This window comes from Oncorhynchus clarkii, chromosome 33 (genome assembly GCF_045791955.1).
Source record: "Oncorhynchus clarkii lewisi isolate Uvic-CL-2024 chromosome 33, UVic_Ocla_1.0, whole genome shotgun sequence".
Lineage (NCBI taxonomy): Eukaryota > Metazoa > Chordata > Actinopteri > Salmoniformes > Salmonidae > Oncorhynchus > Oncorhynchus clarkii.
In genome coordinates, this window is record NC_092179.1 from 27,116,241 (window position 1) to 27,132,997 (window position 16,757).

At 43.6% G+C, this 16,757-nt stretch overlaps 1 protein-coding gene across 1 annotated transcript in view; it reads left to right on the top strand.

Annotated features, from left to right (window-relative positions):
• The window catches only part of LOC139392496 (zinc finger DHHC-type palmitoyltransferase 17), a 44,965-nt gene continuing 28,208 nt past the window's right edge, over window positions 1-16,757 (top strand). Inside the window, exons 1-5 of the mRNA XM_071140493.1 lie at window positions 1-83; window positions 7,355-7,458; window positions 12,396-12,518; window positions 14,210-14,287; window positions 15,543-15,687. Coding sequence (XP_070996594.1) covers window positions 21-83; window positions 7,355-7,458; window positions 12,396-12,518; window positions 14,210-14,287; window positions 15,543-15,687 — 513 coding nt within the window. The 5' untranslated portion in view covers window positions 1-20. The remainder of the gene's footprint in view (window positions 84-7,354; window positions 7,459-12,395; window positions 12,519-14,209; window positions 14,288-15,542; window positions 15,688-16,757) is intronic.

Here is a 16,757-nt window from a genome sequence, read left to right on the forward strand (position 1 = left end):
TGGCGAGATTGACCACCAAGATGGCTGACGTTATGGATGAATATGAGAAAGAAGCTGGCTGTGTTCCTATTCTCCATCCAGAGGTAAGCTGCTTGGCCCTGCATCTTTGCACGGGGTTATAACGAGGGTGGATCTTGTACATGTCGGAATCTACTAAACCGTATAAATTCACCGTGTTTTGGGAGAACCACGATGCCCCCCTCATCGGGAGGGCAGCTACCACCAAATACATGTCAGGTTTTCCCCTGCTGCGTAATAGCATGTTAGCTAGCCAGCTAATATTGCTGAAGGTGTTTCTGAATCTAGGAAATCAAACGACATTCTTGGGTTGTTTATTGTGCCCAACAGATAAGCTACCTTGAAAATAACAGAATTACCGAACATGAGATCGTAGGTAGTTATGCTGAACTGGTTTATTGTCGTCAGAAAAGCAGGGCTTTGCGGCAGCCCGAATAATGACTTGTGCTGAAATGTCATGTTGCTTGGTCGGTGATGGCAACGTTAGCATGCAAACAGAGATGGGCGCGGGCCTAGCAGTGTAGTTAGCGAGGCTAGCCATGTCAGTGACAGTATTTGTCAAGCAACGTCAATTGCATTAAACTTCTCTGTCCTTGGCCAACATTCAGCCTATTTACATTTAGCCATATAAACGTATTAATGGTTTAGTTGCTAGCTAGGTTAGCAAGTTAGGGCTAACAAAATAGCTAGCTAAAGATTGTTCTTGCTAGTAGCTAGTCAGCCCTAGAGCTAGATATGTTTAACCCATAGCACAGGAATAAACACTTGAATGTTATGAATGTGATACAATAATTACGTTCATGTTGTAGCTTTATTCCAAATAAATTCAGATCTGACAATAATATTTGGGCCTTATCTGTGTGCAGATCGGCATGGGGCCGAAATACATTCATTGTGACTGCTGAGAATAGTACAGCTAGCTAGCATCTAACGTTACTATTTATTTGAGTGCTGGCCGTTGGATTACTGCTGGGCTAATTTATACAGCACCCAAGACTTATTCACAGAATTTAGTAAGAGTTGAGCATGTCATATTTGGCATTTTAGTTTATATAGCCTATTAAATGTGGTCTGGCAAATTGCCTTTTGGCTCAGTCTTCAAAATTAGCTGGCTTATTTATTTGTTGTCGAAATGCATTTTACTATTTGGAGTGAAAGGATACCAACAACATGGAATACAAAATTGAACTTGTTTCAGGCCACTGTCACTTGATTAACAAACATTAGATGTGTTTTTTAAGAATGGAATTTACAGAGGACCTGTCACTAAATTATTCATGGTTTACTAACTCACTTGTGTTGGCCAACCTGTTACGCCACATGGTGTAGGAAGTTTATTTACCCCTCTTGTCTTGGTGCAAAAAGTACTACGTTTTCAGTCTGGGGCTGGCAGCAAGCCACAGAAACAGCCATTTATTTGAAAAAGCCCATATTTGAAAGACAACCAATGGGCATTAAATAGTGCCATCTTGCCTTTTGTAAATCATTTGGCAAACCCACACACTTAAAACACACTGACTGAAAATTATCTTTTAAAGAAAATACAATTTTCCTGGTATTAGACTCACACCAAGTTCCTGTCAATTTGTGTTACTTTTGCCAGATGCGTCTCTTTTTCTTACTCTTGTGCTTAATGAGTTTTTGATATGTCAAGCCTCATTCCTCTCCATTTATTGGTTATGCAGGCTCTTTTGACATGATGTCACAATTACTGATTTGTATACGTAGTGTGACACTGCATAGCTTAGATTTAGCCTGTGGTCAGGCATAGGGAAGTTGGGCCTGAGGGGAGAAGGAGGGTAACTGAAAACAATGTCTCCTTTCATTAAAATCCCATCAAACACTCAACCGACGACCAACTCTGCTGCGGAATTAAACAACAGCATGTCAGTTAGGAGAGGGTGAAATCTGAAACCATAAAGCACGTTTAACCTGCGGAGGGTTAGGTGTTGCTGTAGTGATAGACGACCTAAACACAGGATTATGTAGTGTTCTGCTCATTGGCTATTATCTATGTGATTTGTAGTATGTAGCCTAATAATACATATTAATATATTCCTTTTAGTAGACACATTTTTGTTTATCCCAGCGGGAATCAAACCCCCTGATCCTTGGTGTTGCAAGCGACATGCTGTACCAACTGAGCCCCAAAGGACTAGTGATCTTTCTTAGGCTTCATGGGACTCGTACTGCTCTTCTATGTGGACTAATTACGTTATTTCAGTAAGACTGCAGCTCGGCTCGTCACAAATCCAAGCCGTTTGTTGAAGATGGACAGCCCCATGTTGATATCTTGACTTCATGATGGCGGTGGGACATTGACTGCTTGGAAAACTGCCCAATGTTGCATGTTCCCTTGGTACAAATCTCTGGCATGACTCGTCTATCTATCGCTGCAGTATTCCACTCTTGGTCATGTGTGATTGGAATGAGCAGTGTTAGGCCTATGGCAGGCTGTCTGTGACAGTGCCTGCTCCAGAGCCCTCAGGCCGTAACTGTCTCCTGTCAAAGTAGAGGAAGCATTACGCCTCAATGACAACGTCATTGCCTTTTGTAACCCCAGAAATACTTTTATTTCCAATGGAATTATGCATTTGTCTTGCGTTGCAGAGGCAGTAGTAGTGCGTTCTGTGTGGTGCGTACGCTGGATTTCTACAACCTATATGTCAAACTGTATGTGTAGACGGCTTGACAGAAATGGAAGCAGAAGGTGAATGTTGCACACAAATCCAGATGATGCGGTGTACCATAAATACACAGCCACCTGCAATCATGTTGGTTAATCCCTGGATAGAGGTTACACTTTCTCGGATTGTGAAGAATAGTGTTGGGCTATGTCTGTTGCCTCAACCTTGTTGCTGCTGTTAAAGAGCCTTCAGGCTTAGTGCCCTGGTCTGAATTCCAGAAGGTTGACAAAATACTTTTTCAGATTCCTCCAAAGCTTAGCTGTCATGTGGCTTTTGAGTCAAAGAGCTTTGTGGAAAAGCCATCTCCACTAATGCAGCATAGCCTAGGCCTAAATGTTTTGCATCTCTGATATAGGCTGTACATTTATGGCCTGTCTCTCTGATTTGTTTTATTTGAATGAGAAGCCTTTAGTGTTCTCTGGTTGATCTCTAAAAGAGAGACGTGTGAAATTCAAGTGCCACATGACCCCACCACCATCCACTTGCTCAGTTTTGTGGTGAACATCTGGTGTACTCTAGGGAGTCCCAGAGAGATGCACATCAATAAGCTACCCTTGGATACGACCGTTTGATATGCACGTTCACTTATTCTCTCTGTCTAGGCCTGTGTTTTCCCCTCTGAATCTCATTAAACATGTCTTCTCATGAATTTCAGCCTCTTTTGCAATCTTTCCTATTGTTGATTTTGTTTGTCTGACTGTCAGCCACAGATATAGGTTGCGTCCCAAATGGCTCCCTATTCCCTACTTTGGACCAGAGCCATACGGGCCCTGGTCAAAGGTAGTGCACTAGGCTATTTAGGGAGCATTAAGGGATGCAGCCTAACTCCTAGGCTCCTAACCCAGTTTAAAAATGCAAATAATTGTTTTTGAATAGAACTACAGAATCTTGCTCCGTTGCTGGATTCATAACGTCAATGGAGGCAATAGACGGCACAGAGAATGTAAAATAACAGAGATAATGTAGAAAACGTAGTCTGTTTCTCTTTGCTATCCTTTATAGTTGCTTCTTAAACATAAAAGTTCTCCAGTCCAGGTAGCATCCTCTCTCACTCAGCCATTGTCCTCCCATTAAATGAAACTGTGTGACTATTGAAGTAGTAATACAAAATAAATGGCCTTCATTTCAGATTGTTTAGATTGGGACCGTCCACTGTGGTTGGTGAAGCCTCATCCTCTCTGTGCTTTCGGACCTCATCTGGTGGCAACCCCTAGCTACTGAATGGATGTAGCAGCAGCTTCAATAGATTATGAGCGGGTCAGGTGTACTCTACGATGGGCAAGGAAACATGTCCTCTGTCCTGAACAAGCTTCAGTCAATGAGTCAGGTGCAACAAATGGTGGGATGTATTTAAAGTGTTGGTGATGAAGTCTGGATCCAGAGATTGTATTTACAAACTACAGGCTACAGATGATGGCAAATACCCATGTTGACTAAATGATTTGAGATAACTTGTAAAGATGGGAATACAGGCACATCATCACAGACCTAAACTCTGAATGAAACTTATGTAATTTAGTTTTAGTTTTTTTGCTAGCCTAAAATCTGACACTAAACTGAAGAGGAGCACATTAACTCATGGGGATACTGCAGCTAATACAAAGCCACGCGATTCCATAGTCTACATTTAGGTTAGTTTTTTTTGTAGCTTATTTTTAGATCTGGGCGCATGACACCGTCCCCTGGGATGAGCCTGCCATATGTCCTTATTGACTGAGAACCTCCTTGATCACTGCTTCTTCAAACAGACAAGATTCAAATGGTGAGTCAACTGGATTAGAGGTCGACCGAGTATGATTTTTCAACGCCGATACCGATTATTGGAGGACCAAAAAAGCCGATACCGATTAATCGGCCGATTTAAAAATAAAAATATATTATTTTTAAAAATAAAAATATATATATATTTTTTTTTAAATGTATTTGTAATAATGACAATTACAACAATACTGAATGAACACTTTTTAACTTAATATTTAACTTATAATTCATTTTTATTTTACTAGGCAAGTCAGTTAAGAACAAATTCTTATTTTCAATGACGGCCTAGGAACAGTGGGTTCAGGGGCTGAACACTGCCTGTTCAGGGGCAGAACGACAGATTTGTACCTTGTCAGCTCGGGGGTTTGAACTTGCAACCTTCCGGTTACTCGTCCAACGCTCTAACCACTAGGCTAGTGGTGAATACACCCCTGGCATGCTGACTGTCCACCTTGTGTTTCTCTCACTGCCATGTAAGGAGAGCTGGTTCAGCACTTCACACTACTCCAGTGTAACTCCTGTGACATGCTGCAGGACTGATTGAGCATGGGTGGCTTCAGGCACCCTTAGTGCCTCTCACCGCTCACTCCTGGCTATCTTTGAGGCCCTTAGTCAAGCCCCCTTGTCTCTTAGCTAACATCCATGGCTGGAGGCTGATATCATTGGCTACTGGCCTAAAATAGCCCTAACAGTTTTGCTCTGTCTTTAGGGGTTTGTTGTATTGCCAAACCATCCTCCACTTCGTCAGATAATGTAGTTGCTGCTAGATTGGAGAGACAGGCCGTTATGGCCTCACCAGCAAAATAACATCTCTCTGTTCCTGGAAGAAGTTGCTTGGACCTGTTTCTCAGCATTTTTTCTCAATCATCAGATCATGTTACTTACCGCTGTCAACGACATAACAGTGCATGAAACTGCCCCAATCCGTACCTTGCCGAAAGCAAATTGGTGGTTAAAAGAATACCTCTCCTGAGTGGGATTCTGGCATGCTCACCAGAATTCCACTCTTTGTGGCTGTAGCTATTCTAATGAAGACTTACTATAAGCTAGTGTTTCCCATACCTAGCTCTGTTCACCCTCAGGCCAGCGTTTGGCTTCCATTGTTTTCAATTGACAAGTTTGATACCTTATGGTCATGTGTAGCTCCCTTGATAGAGTGTGGCTCTTGCAACGCCAGGGTCGTGCGTTCGATACTCACTGGGGCCACCCATAAGAAAATGAAGGCTATGAACGCACTACTAACGCACTACTAACGCACTACTAATGCACTACTAACGCACTAGTTGCTTTGATCAGATAACAATAACAATAATAATATGCCATTTATGTCAGAGGTAGGGTTGCACAGTTTGGGGAATATTCAGAGGTGGAAACTTTCCGTGGGAATTAACAGGAATATATGGGAGTTAAAAGAAATGAATGCAAATTAATATTAGTACCATTTTAAATGTTTTTTGTATTGAATATATTTACCATATCATATGGAGACAAACATAAACATTTACCTTATCATAAGTAGACATAATTACAAATGATTAAATCCTTACAATAGAAATTTTTAAAACAATTTAGTTACAGATTGAACTTTAATTAAATGAGTTGACTCTTCACATGGGATGATTTCACTGAACAACAAAAGAAAGGGAATATTGAATGATCCCCAATGATCCATCGCATCTACCAACATTTTTTTCAACATACATCTGTAAAATGATGGTGTAGAAACTAAAGCTTTGGTTGTCTTCCTCTCAGGCTTCCATGTGTTCTCCCTGGACCTCCTCAATGTCCGTCCACCTCTTGAACATCAGACTCTGAGACCTCATCTTCACTGTCACTTTCCAACCTTGTTGAGGATGGCTCGTTGTCAGGCTCAAAAAGCCTCAAATTTGCCCGACATGGCCGCCAATTTTTCAACCCTGGTATTGGTCAGCCTGTTGCGTGCTTTGGTGTGTGTGTTCCCAAATAATTTTGCACGCCCAATTTTTCAGTTTTTGATTTGTTAAAAAAGTTTGAAAATATCGAATAAATGTCGTTCCACTTCATGATTGTCTCCCACTTGTTGTTGATTCTTCACAAAAAAATACCGTTTTATATCTTTATGTTTGAAGCCTGAAATGTGGCAAAAGGTCGCAAAGTTCAAGGGGGCCGAATACTTTCGCAAGGGACTGTAGGTATATATGATTCATCATTAACCCAGTATCCTTATAGTCTGCTGTAGGTCTATATGATTCATCATTAACCAAGTATCCTTATAGTGAGCCTTGGACAAGTGAGCCTTGGACAAGTGAGCCTTGGACAATCCATAGTGGCCAACAGGGCAGGAGCCCATATCCTGAGTCTGTAGTGTGGGGCAGCTTGACGTACAAGTACACCCCCTGGACAGGACGCTAGTCTGTCACCGGGCCTTTCATTGGAAAATAGATTTAGTAGGAATCTAGACGATATATAGGCCTGTTATGGTTGTTTTACAGTCAGTACTGTACACGTGAACCAAGTTTCATGCTTTTATGAAAACCCTAACTGCATTCTCCTGGACCAATAGTGTTGTTCAGTAAAGGTTATAGAGACTGAGTGAGAACTGGGATGTGATGTGTATTTAACAGTCACCAAGGCAGCAGTACAGCAGTCCTCCCGGGGTGAGGGGGGTGGTTAAATGACGTTGCCATGGCGTTGCCGTGGAGGCTAATAAGAATGTGAAGGGCCTATGTGGGCGGCCCCGGCTCACTGTTGCCCACCATCAGAACACGACACAGCCTCCTCCAACTCTCTCTGTCGCTCATTCAATCGCTCTCGTGAGATGACGCTGTGCCATCTGGGTAGGCCCACTGGGTCCAGGCAAGGCACGGATTGATGAAACTCATTGCTGTTTTTTTTTTCTCTCCCAACAGGAACTCAAGCCCCAGAGTCACTATAACCATGGCTACAGTGAGAATGTGGGGCGCAAGAGCCACGTGGATGACTACAGTACCTGGGACATCGTCAAAGCCACGCAGTAAGTACCAATGCACCGCCGGGCTCACGTGTGTGTGTGTATGCGCACAAAGCTTGGCCGGTGTGGTTCAAGGTATACAAGCAATGTGGGCTGGTATACAAGCAATATAACTGGTTTTAAAAACACTTCCTGTTGCGGTATAGTTATCTTACTTGTGTAGCAGGGCAAACATTTGCAGGCTCCACGTTGTTCTCCAGCACACAGGCCTGACTGCTTTTATCCTTTATTTAACTAGGTCAATTAAGAACAAATTCTTATTTACAATGACGGCCTCTGAACAGTGGGTTAACTGCCTTGTTCAGGGGCAGAACAACAGATTTTTACCTTGTAAGCTCAGGGATTTGATCTTACCACCTTTTGGTTACTAGGCCAACGCTCTATCCACTAACCTACCTGCGGTACCATGCAAAGCAGCTCCCCAGACATGTGGCTAAGAGAAGCTGGCATTTCATCAATCTACACACAATAACCCATAATAAAGCGAAAACAGCTTTTTAGAAATGTTTGCACATTTATAAAAACAGAACTTATTTATTCAGACCCTTTGCTATGAGTCTCGAAATTGAGCTCAGGTGAATCATGTTTCCATTGATCATCCTTGAGATGTTTCTACAACTTGTTTGGAGTCCACCTGTGGTAAATTCAATTGATTGGACATGATTTGGAAAGGCACACACCTGTCTATATAAGGTCCCACAGATGACAGTGCATGTCAGAGCAAAAGGTCGAAGGAATTGTCCATAGAGCTCCGTGAATCTGTACCCCTAGATTCAGATCTAGGATCTGTTACCCCTCCCCCAGTCCTAACCTTAACCATTAGTGGGGAAAATGCAAAACTGGCTCAAGATCAGTGTCTAGGAGCAACTTCACACTACACCGCTATCGATACTCCCTCTAGTTGGTTTGCATATAGGGTAACAGACAGGCCCCTAGTATGGACGCTCGCAGGAAACCACTAACAGAACATGTATTTCCTGTGTGATTTACTACCAGCCTCCCTGGACTTGTTTCCTTGTTCTGGCATCGTCAGGACCAGATATGTATCAGCTAGTCTGCACTACCTGTGATTTCCCTTCCCCCATGAATGTGTTCACATGGTATTATGAAACGTTCCTTCCCCTATGATCCAGACCAATGGTGAATGACCACAGTTCCTTCAAAGTATTCACACCCATTGACTTTTTACACACGTTGTTACAGCCTGAATTTAAAATGGATTAAAAGGAGTTTTTTGTCACACACAATACCCCATAATGTCAGTGGAATTTTGTTATCAGATGTTTTACAAATTAATAAAAAATGAAAAGCTGAATTGTCTTGAATCAATTTGTTATGGCAAGCCTAAATAGGTTCAGGAGTCAACATGTGCTCAACAAGTCCCATAATAAGTTGCATGGACTCACTCTGGGGGCAATAATAGTGTATAAGCTACTTTTTGAACGACTACCTCCTCACTGTACCATACTTGTACCCCACACACACTTGTCTATAAGGTCCCCCAGTCGAGCAGTGAATATCAAAAATCGATTCAAACACAAAGACCAGGGAGGTTTTACAATGTTTCGCAAAGAAGGGCACCTAAAACACAGACATTGAATATCACTTTGAGTATGGTGAAGTTATTAATTAGACTTTGGATGGGGTATCTACACCCAGTCACCTCAAAGATACAGGCGTCCTTCCTAACTCGGTTGCCGGAGAAAAAAATCCGCTCAGGAATTTCACCATGACACCGTACCCAAACCGGCCATCGTGCGCCAATTGATTTTGTCCCCCCACACCAAACGCGATGACGCTCAGGTTAAAATATCAAATCAAACTCTGAACCAATTATTTTAATTTCGGGGACAGGTCTAAAAGCATTAAACATTTATGGCAATTTAGCTAGCTAGCTAGCTAGCTAGCTTGCTGTTGCTAGCTAATTTGTCCTGGGATATAAACATTGAGTTGTTATTTTACCTGAAATGCACAAGGTCCTCTTCTCCGACAATTAATCCACACATAAAACAGTGAACCGAATCGTTTCCCAATCAAATGTTATTTGTCACAAACACATGGTTAGCAGATGTTAATGCGAGTGTAGCGAAATACTTGTGCTTCTAGTTCTGACCATGCAGTAATATCTAACAATTTCCCAACTACCTTATTCACACAAGTGTAAAGGAATGATTAAGAATATGTACATATAAATATATGGATGAGCGACGGCCGAACGACATAGGCAAGATGCAGTAGATACATATGAGATGAGTAATGTAGGGTATGTAAACATTATATAAAGTGGCATTTTTTTAAAGTGACTAGTGATACATTTATTACATCCAATTTTTTATTATTAATGTGGCTAGAGATTTAAGTCAGTATGTTGGCAGCAGCCACTCAATGTTAGTGATGGCTGTTTAACAGTATGATGGCCTTGAGGTAGAAGCTGTTTTTCAGTCTCCCGGCCCCTGCTTTGATGCACCTGTACTGACCTCGCCTTTTGGATGATAGCGGGGTGAACAGGCAGTGGCTCGGATGGTTACTGTCCTTTGATCTTTTTGGCCTTCCTGTGACATCGGGTGGTGGAGCAGCCCCTTATCCACATCGACGGGACAGTAGTGGAGAAGGTGGAACATTTTAAGTTCCTCTTCTTGTCATGTCTCCTTCCAGGCTTTTTCTTCTTTGGACTTTATATGGCGATCGGCATCTGAACTTTCATAGTATTACCACGATAACCGACGAACTCAGTTGTCTTTCAATCGCCCACGTGGGTATAACCAATGAGGAAATGGCACGTGGGTATCTGCTTCTATAAACCAATGAGGAGATGAGAGAGGCAGGACTAGCACCGCGATCAGCGTCACAAATAGAACTGACTTGAAAGGAATTTTATAATATCTGCACATTATAGGAACACCTGTAATTACAAAAGTACAATGATTTAATGTTTTGCTTTAGCTTGAGATTAAGAATCAGTGGTAGAGACGTAAGTGCACAAAGAGGTCAACTGTCCAAAAATCAGATGTCTGTGTTGAAAATATACGTTCAGTTTCTGTTGATACTATGTTCCAGTCTTACTTCTGCTGGAACATGATAGTAACAGGAGGAAGAAGGATTGGGAAACTAACTGCAAATAACAATAAGCTGAACAACTCCTAGCAGAGACATCTTTGTATTAGCAACTATTAATTCTTAGTTTATTTTGTATTAAAGTTAAGGGACATCACCCTGGGCGGGGTGAGTCTCAGTAGGGGATAAAAAGGGAAATTACCATATTTTGTACTAAGTGTATACTCCAAATGACTAAGTGTATACTCTAAAGAAGTTTCCTGTGGTCACTTGTATAACAGGGCAAAATTCTCTTACAACGCTCATTGGCACTTGCGAGCAGTGTGGGTTTATGTCCTGAGGTGCTGACCTGTTTCACCCTCGACAACAACTGTGATTATTATTATTTGACCCTGCTGGTCATTTATGAACATTTGAACATCTTGGCCATGTTCTGTTATAATCTCCATCCGGCACAGCCAGAAGAGGACCGGCCACCCCTCATAGCCTGGTTCCTCTCTAGGTTTCTTCCTAGGTTTTGGCCTTTCTAGGGAGTTTTTCCTTGCCACCGTGCTTCTACACCTGCATTGCTTGCTGTTTGGGGTTTTAGGCTGGGTTTCTGTACAGCACTTTGAGATATCAGCTGATGTACGAAGGGCTATATAAATACATTTGATTTACATGTATTTTGCAACGCTCGCACACGTGAGTGGTGTCGTCAGCATGTGAGGCCAATGGTGACTTTATAACAGCTAAGAGTTTAATGGCTGTGATCAGAGAACTGAGGATGGATCAACAACATTGTAGTTACTCTACAATACTAACCTAATTGACAGAGTAAAAAAGAAGCCTGTACAGAATAAAAATATTCCAAAACATGCATCCTGTTTTGCAACGAGGCACTAAAGTAATACTGCAACAACAAAAAAATGACAAAGGAATTAACTTTCTGGCCTGAAATATAAAGTTTTGTGTTTGGGGCAAATCCAAAACAACACATTACTAAGTACAACTCTCCACATTTTCAAGCATTGTGGTGGCTGCATCATGTTATGGGTATGCTTGTAATTGTTAAGGACTGGGGAGTTTTTCAGGATAAAAAAAAATTAACGGAATGGAGCTAAGCACAGGAAAAATCCTATAGGAAAACCTGGTCTGCTTTCACACCAGATACTGAGAGATGAATTCACCTTTCAGCAGGACAATAACCTAGAACACAAGGCCAAATCTACACTGGAGTTGCTTACCAAGAAGACCATGGATGTTCCTGATTGGCCGAGTTACACTTTTGACATAAATATACTTGAAAATCGATGGCAAGACCTGAAAATGGTTGTCTAGCAATGATCAACAACCAACACTTTTTTTTAAAAGAATGTTTAAATGTTGCAAAATGTTGGTGTGGAAAGCTCTTAGAGACTTACCCAGAAAGACTCACAGCTGTAATTGCTGTCGAATGTGTTTGAAACATGTATTGACTCAGGGGTGTGAATACTTATGTAAATTAGATATTTCTTTATTTCATATCAAATAAATGTGCATGCATTTATAAAAACATGTTTTCACTGTGTAAATGTGTGAAATCGATTTTAATCCATTTTGAATTCAGTCTAACACAAGTCAAGGAATATGAATACTTTCTGAAGGCACCGTATAAATATGTTGTCATGAATGTGAATATAGTGCAGACGTAGGTCCAGGTGTCCCTCTGGAGTAGAGTAGTCTGACTGACAAACAAATAAGGTCTTGTGTTTATTTTATTGAAGAAGAACCTAAATCAAGATGCTTCATCCTCCTGGTATGTGCTCTGTTAAGGACAGACAAGGCCGTTATGACAAGGGATACTGTTGTGGGTGAAGCGTGTGTGTGTTGACCCTATGCTAACCTTGTCTACCTACATTCTCCAGGTATGGGATCTTTGAGCGCTGCAGAGAGCTGGTGGAGGCAGGCTATGACGTTCAGCAGCCGGACAAAGAGAACGTCACACTCCTGCACTGGGCCGCCATCAACAATAGAATAGACTTGGTCAAGTGAGTGAGACCCACACAGACCTCACACTCACACACCTCAGTCACATACACACACAGGCCTCACACTCACACCGAATAACCCAATGCCCTTGACCTCCTCTCACTATTCAGCTGTCTTACATGTGAGTTGCAGTAAACCTACATGTACACGTGAAATGCTACTCCCAACACCCTCCTGTGGAATGTTTATTATCAGAAGGATTTCCCAGTCAGACTGGAACTCATGCAAGCATACTGTCCTAGAACCCTAAACACACATACTCACACAGGACATAGTCCTGGAACCCTAAACTCACACAGGACATAGTCCCGGAACCCTAAACTCACACAGGACATAGTCCTGGAACCCTAAACTCACACAGGACATAGTCCCGGAACCCTAAACTCACACAGGACATAGTCCCGGAACCCTAAACTCACACAGGACATAGTCCCGGAACCCTAAACTCACACAGGACATAGTCCTGGAACCCTAAACTCACATACTCACACAGGACATAGTCCTGTAACCCTAAACTCACACAGGACATAGTCCCGGAACCCTAAACTCACACAGGACATAGTCCTGGAACCCTAAACTCACACAGGACATAGTCCCGGAACCCTAAACTCACACAGGACATAGTCCCGGAACCCTAAACTCACACAGGACATAGTCCTGGAACCCTAAACTCACACAGGACATAGTCCCGGAACCCTAAACTCACACAGGACATAGTCCCGGAACCCTAAACTCACACAGGACATAGTCCCGGAACCCTAAACTCACACAGGACATAGTCCCGGAACCCTAAACTCACACAGGACATAGTCCCGGAACCCTAAACTCACACAGGACATAGTCCCGGAACCCTAAACTCACACAGGACATAGTCCCGGAACCCTAAACTCACACAGACATAGAACCCTAACGTTGCAGTGTGTTCTGTGTGGGTCATACGTTGGATTTATAAAGGTATGCATCACATTGTATGTGTAGAGACGGCGTGATAGAAATGGTAGCAGAAGGTGAATGTTGAACTTTTGTTGTGATCCTGTGGACCGTTTTGCACCATGACGCTGACGGTGTGATGGAGACTCATACTCACACAGGACAAAGGCTGGCATTGGGCCTATACATTAGTGCAAACATTTTGCATCAGAAAATTAGTTTCTTATTGGACTAGTTCAGTTAGTCCCTCCCTGTTAGCTTCTGTTTGGTCCCTAGTGAAGAGGACCCAGGTGTGAGTGAATGCAGCCATCCTACTGTGCTGTGTTTACCATTGTGGTGCAGAGGGGTGTCCTGCTGCAGAGGGGTGTCCTGCTGCAGAGGGGTGTCCTGCTGCAGAGGGGTGTCCTGCTGCAGAGGGGTGTCCTGCTGCAGAGGGGTGTCCTGCTGCAGAGGGGTGTCCTGCTGCAGAAACACTGCCAGAACCATGGTCTCTCTGTATAAGAATAGAATCCCAGACCATTCTAATACAACATAGCAGGAAGGAGAGAACATGTTTCTGGATGTCTGCTAAGGTCTGAGCCATCCGTTCCATTGGAAGGCAGACACCCTCTTAAAACGCCATATTGCTGGAGATCCTAAGGCAATAAAACTGAATTGGTTCATCTGTTTTATCTCACTGCATCAACAATCTAATCTTTTCACCACCTGTAGTTGAGTGAGTGAGTGCTAAATGTATTTGTGACTCTGCCGCTGTGTGTAGGTACTACATATCAAAGGGGGCGATGGTGGACCAGTTGGGAGGTGACCTCAACTCCACACCACTGCATTGGGCCACAAGGTAAGAGTGACAACAATAGATGAGGCATTAACAGACTCTGGTTCAGTCTGCTTTCTAGGACCAAGCTTGTCCAGCAGTCCCAAAACATTAGGTCCTGTTGGAAATGCTGATCTGTAGATATGACCATCTAGAGAGAGAGGTGAAAGGTTATATACTGTACGAAGTAGAGGTGCTGTTTCCAGTGGACTCTCTCCTGTCCCCTGTGTGGGTGTCATAGGGCGTGTTTCTGCTGAAGTCCTTTCCCCTGTGTGGGTGTCATAGGGTGTGTTTCTGCTGAAGTCCTTTCCCCTGTGTGGGTGTCATAGGGCGTGTTTCTGCTGAAGTCCTTTCCCCTGTGTGGGTGTCATAGGGCGTGTTTCTGCTGAAGTCCTTTCCCCTGTGTGGGTGTCATAGGGCATGTTTCTGCTGAAGTCCTTTCCCCTGTGTGGGTGTCATAGGGCGTGTTTCTGCTGAAGTCCTTTCCCATGTGTGGGTGTCATAGGCCGTGTTTCTGCTGAAGTCCTTTCCCCCCGAGTCACACAAGACCTTCAGGGTTGTATGAAGTCCCAGTACTGCCTGTCCTCACCCCTGTCAGAGAGCTTTCTACTGCATTATTCATATGATCAGCAGGGGGCAGCCATCCCTAGCCGGGGGCCTGATACCTAGCCAGGCCTCACGGCTTTGTCGGCAGCCCCCCTCCCTGCTAGTGACCTTTCACAGTAGATAGGAGTGGAGCCCATCTGTCGGGTCACTGACACTTTCTATATGAGATTTATGTGTAGTATTGTGAATATAAGGACCTAATTACAATGTTGTTGAGGATTGTGTTTGGTTAGGTATCTAGTGCATCAATCTTCTTATTAAGCATCTCTCAATTGGATGTGGTGTCTATGTTTCATTTATATTATATTTGATTAATTTAACAGACACTCTTATCCAGAGCGACTTACAGGAGCATTTAGGGTTCAGTGCCTTGCTCAAGGGCACATGGACAGACTTCACCTAGTCAGCTCGGCGATTCAAACCATTTCCTACCTACAAAACCCCCAGAGACTTTACATGTAGTTATTATTGGTGCAATCTGTCATGTCCATTCCTGCTGTTAATAATGGGGTGTTATTAAGGGGGGTGGCTAGTTTATTCTGTGCTGCAGGTGAAAGTTACAGATTGATCCTTTAAACAAAACAAAACCCAGAAACATGTCTAAATGCTAATATCACGTAATACCAGTTAGTTCTTGTGCTCATCAACATAATGATGTTGTGTGTGTCCACAGACAGGGCCACCTCTCCATGGTGGTACAGCTGCTGAAGTATGGGTCCGACCCTTCGCTCATCGACGGAGAGGGCTGCAGCTGTGTCCACCTGGCTGCCCAGTTCGGACACACCTCCATCGTGGCCTACCTCATCGCCAAGGGACAGGTATGTCCCAATTTGCAAATGAGCCCCTAACCCCTACTTCCTGTGTACCTGTGTAGATCTGAGAGGCTGATAGGTGGAAGCAATATTGTAAAAATCCTGCTTAGCCTTTTAGAGGGCATTTTGGAGATATTACCATAATTCTTAAATCTCTGAAATCCTCTCAGATCTCCACAAGGGGTTAGGGGTCATGCAGCGTGCGTCCATTTTAGCGTTGTTTTATTAGTTTCCCACCACCTGGAGGCGTTGTTTCATTAGTTTCCCACCACCAGGGGGCGTTGTTTCATTAGTTTCCCACCACCTGGAGGCGTTGTTTTATTAGTTTCCCACCACCTGGGGGCGGTGTTTCATTAGTTTCCCACCACCTGGAGGCGTTGTTTCATTAGTTTCCCGCCACCAGAGGGCGTTGTTTCATTAGTTTCCCACCACCTGGGGGCGGTGTTTCATTAGTTTCCCACCACCTGGGGGCGGTGTTTATTTAGTTTCCCACCACCTGGAGGCGTTGTTTCATTAGTTTCCCACCACCTGGGGGCGGTGTTTCATTAGTTTCCCACCACCTGGGGGCGGTGTTTCATTAGTTTCCCACCACCTGGGGGCGTTGTTTCATTAGTTTCCCACCACCAGGGGGCGTTGTTTCATTAGTTTCCCACCACCTGGGGGGCGTTGTTTCATTAGTTTCCTACCACCAGAGGGCGTTGTTTCATTAGTTTCCCACCACCAGAGGGCGTTGTTTCATTAGTTTCCCACCACCTGGGGGCGTTGTTTCATTAGTTTCCCACCACCAGGGGGCGGTGTTTCATTAGTTTCCCACCACCTGGGGGGCGTTGTTTCATTAGTTTCCCACCACCTGGGGGCGTTGTTTCATTAGTTTCCCACCACCTGGGGGGCGTTGTTTCATTTGTTTCCCACCACCAGGGGGGCGTTGTTTCATTAGTTTCCCACCACCAGGGGGTGTTGTTTCATTAGTTTCCCACCACCTGGGGGGCGTTGTTTCATTAGTTTCCCACCACCTGGGGGGCGTTGTTTCATTAGTTTCCCACCACCTGGAGGCGTTGTTTCATTAGTTTCCCGCC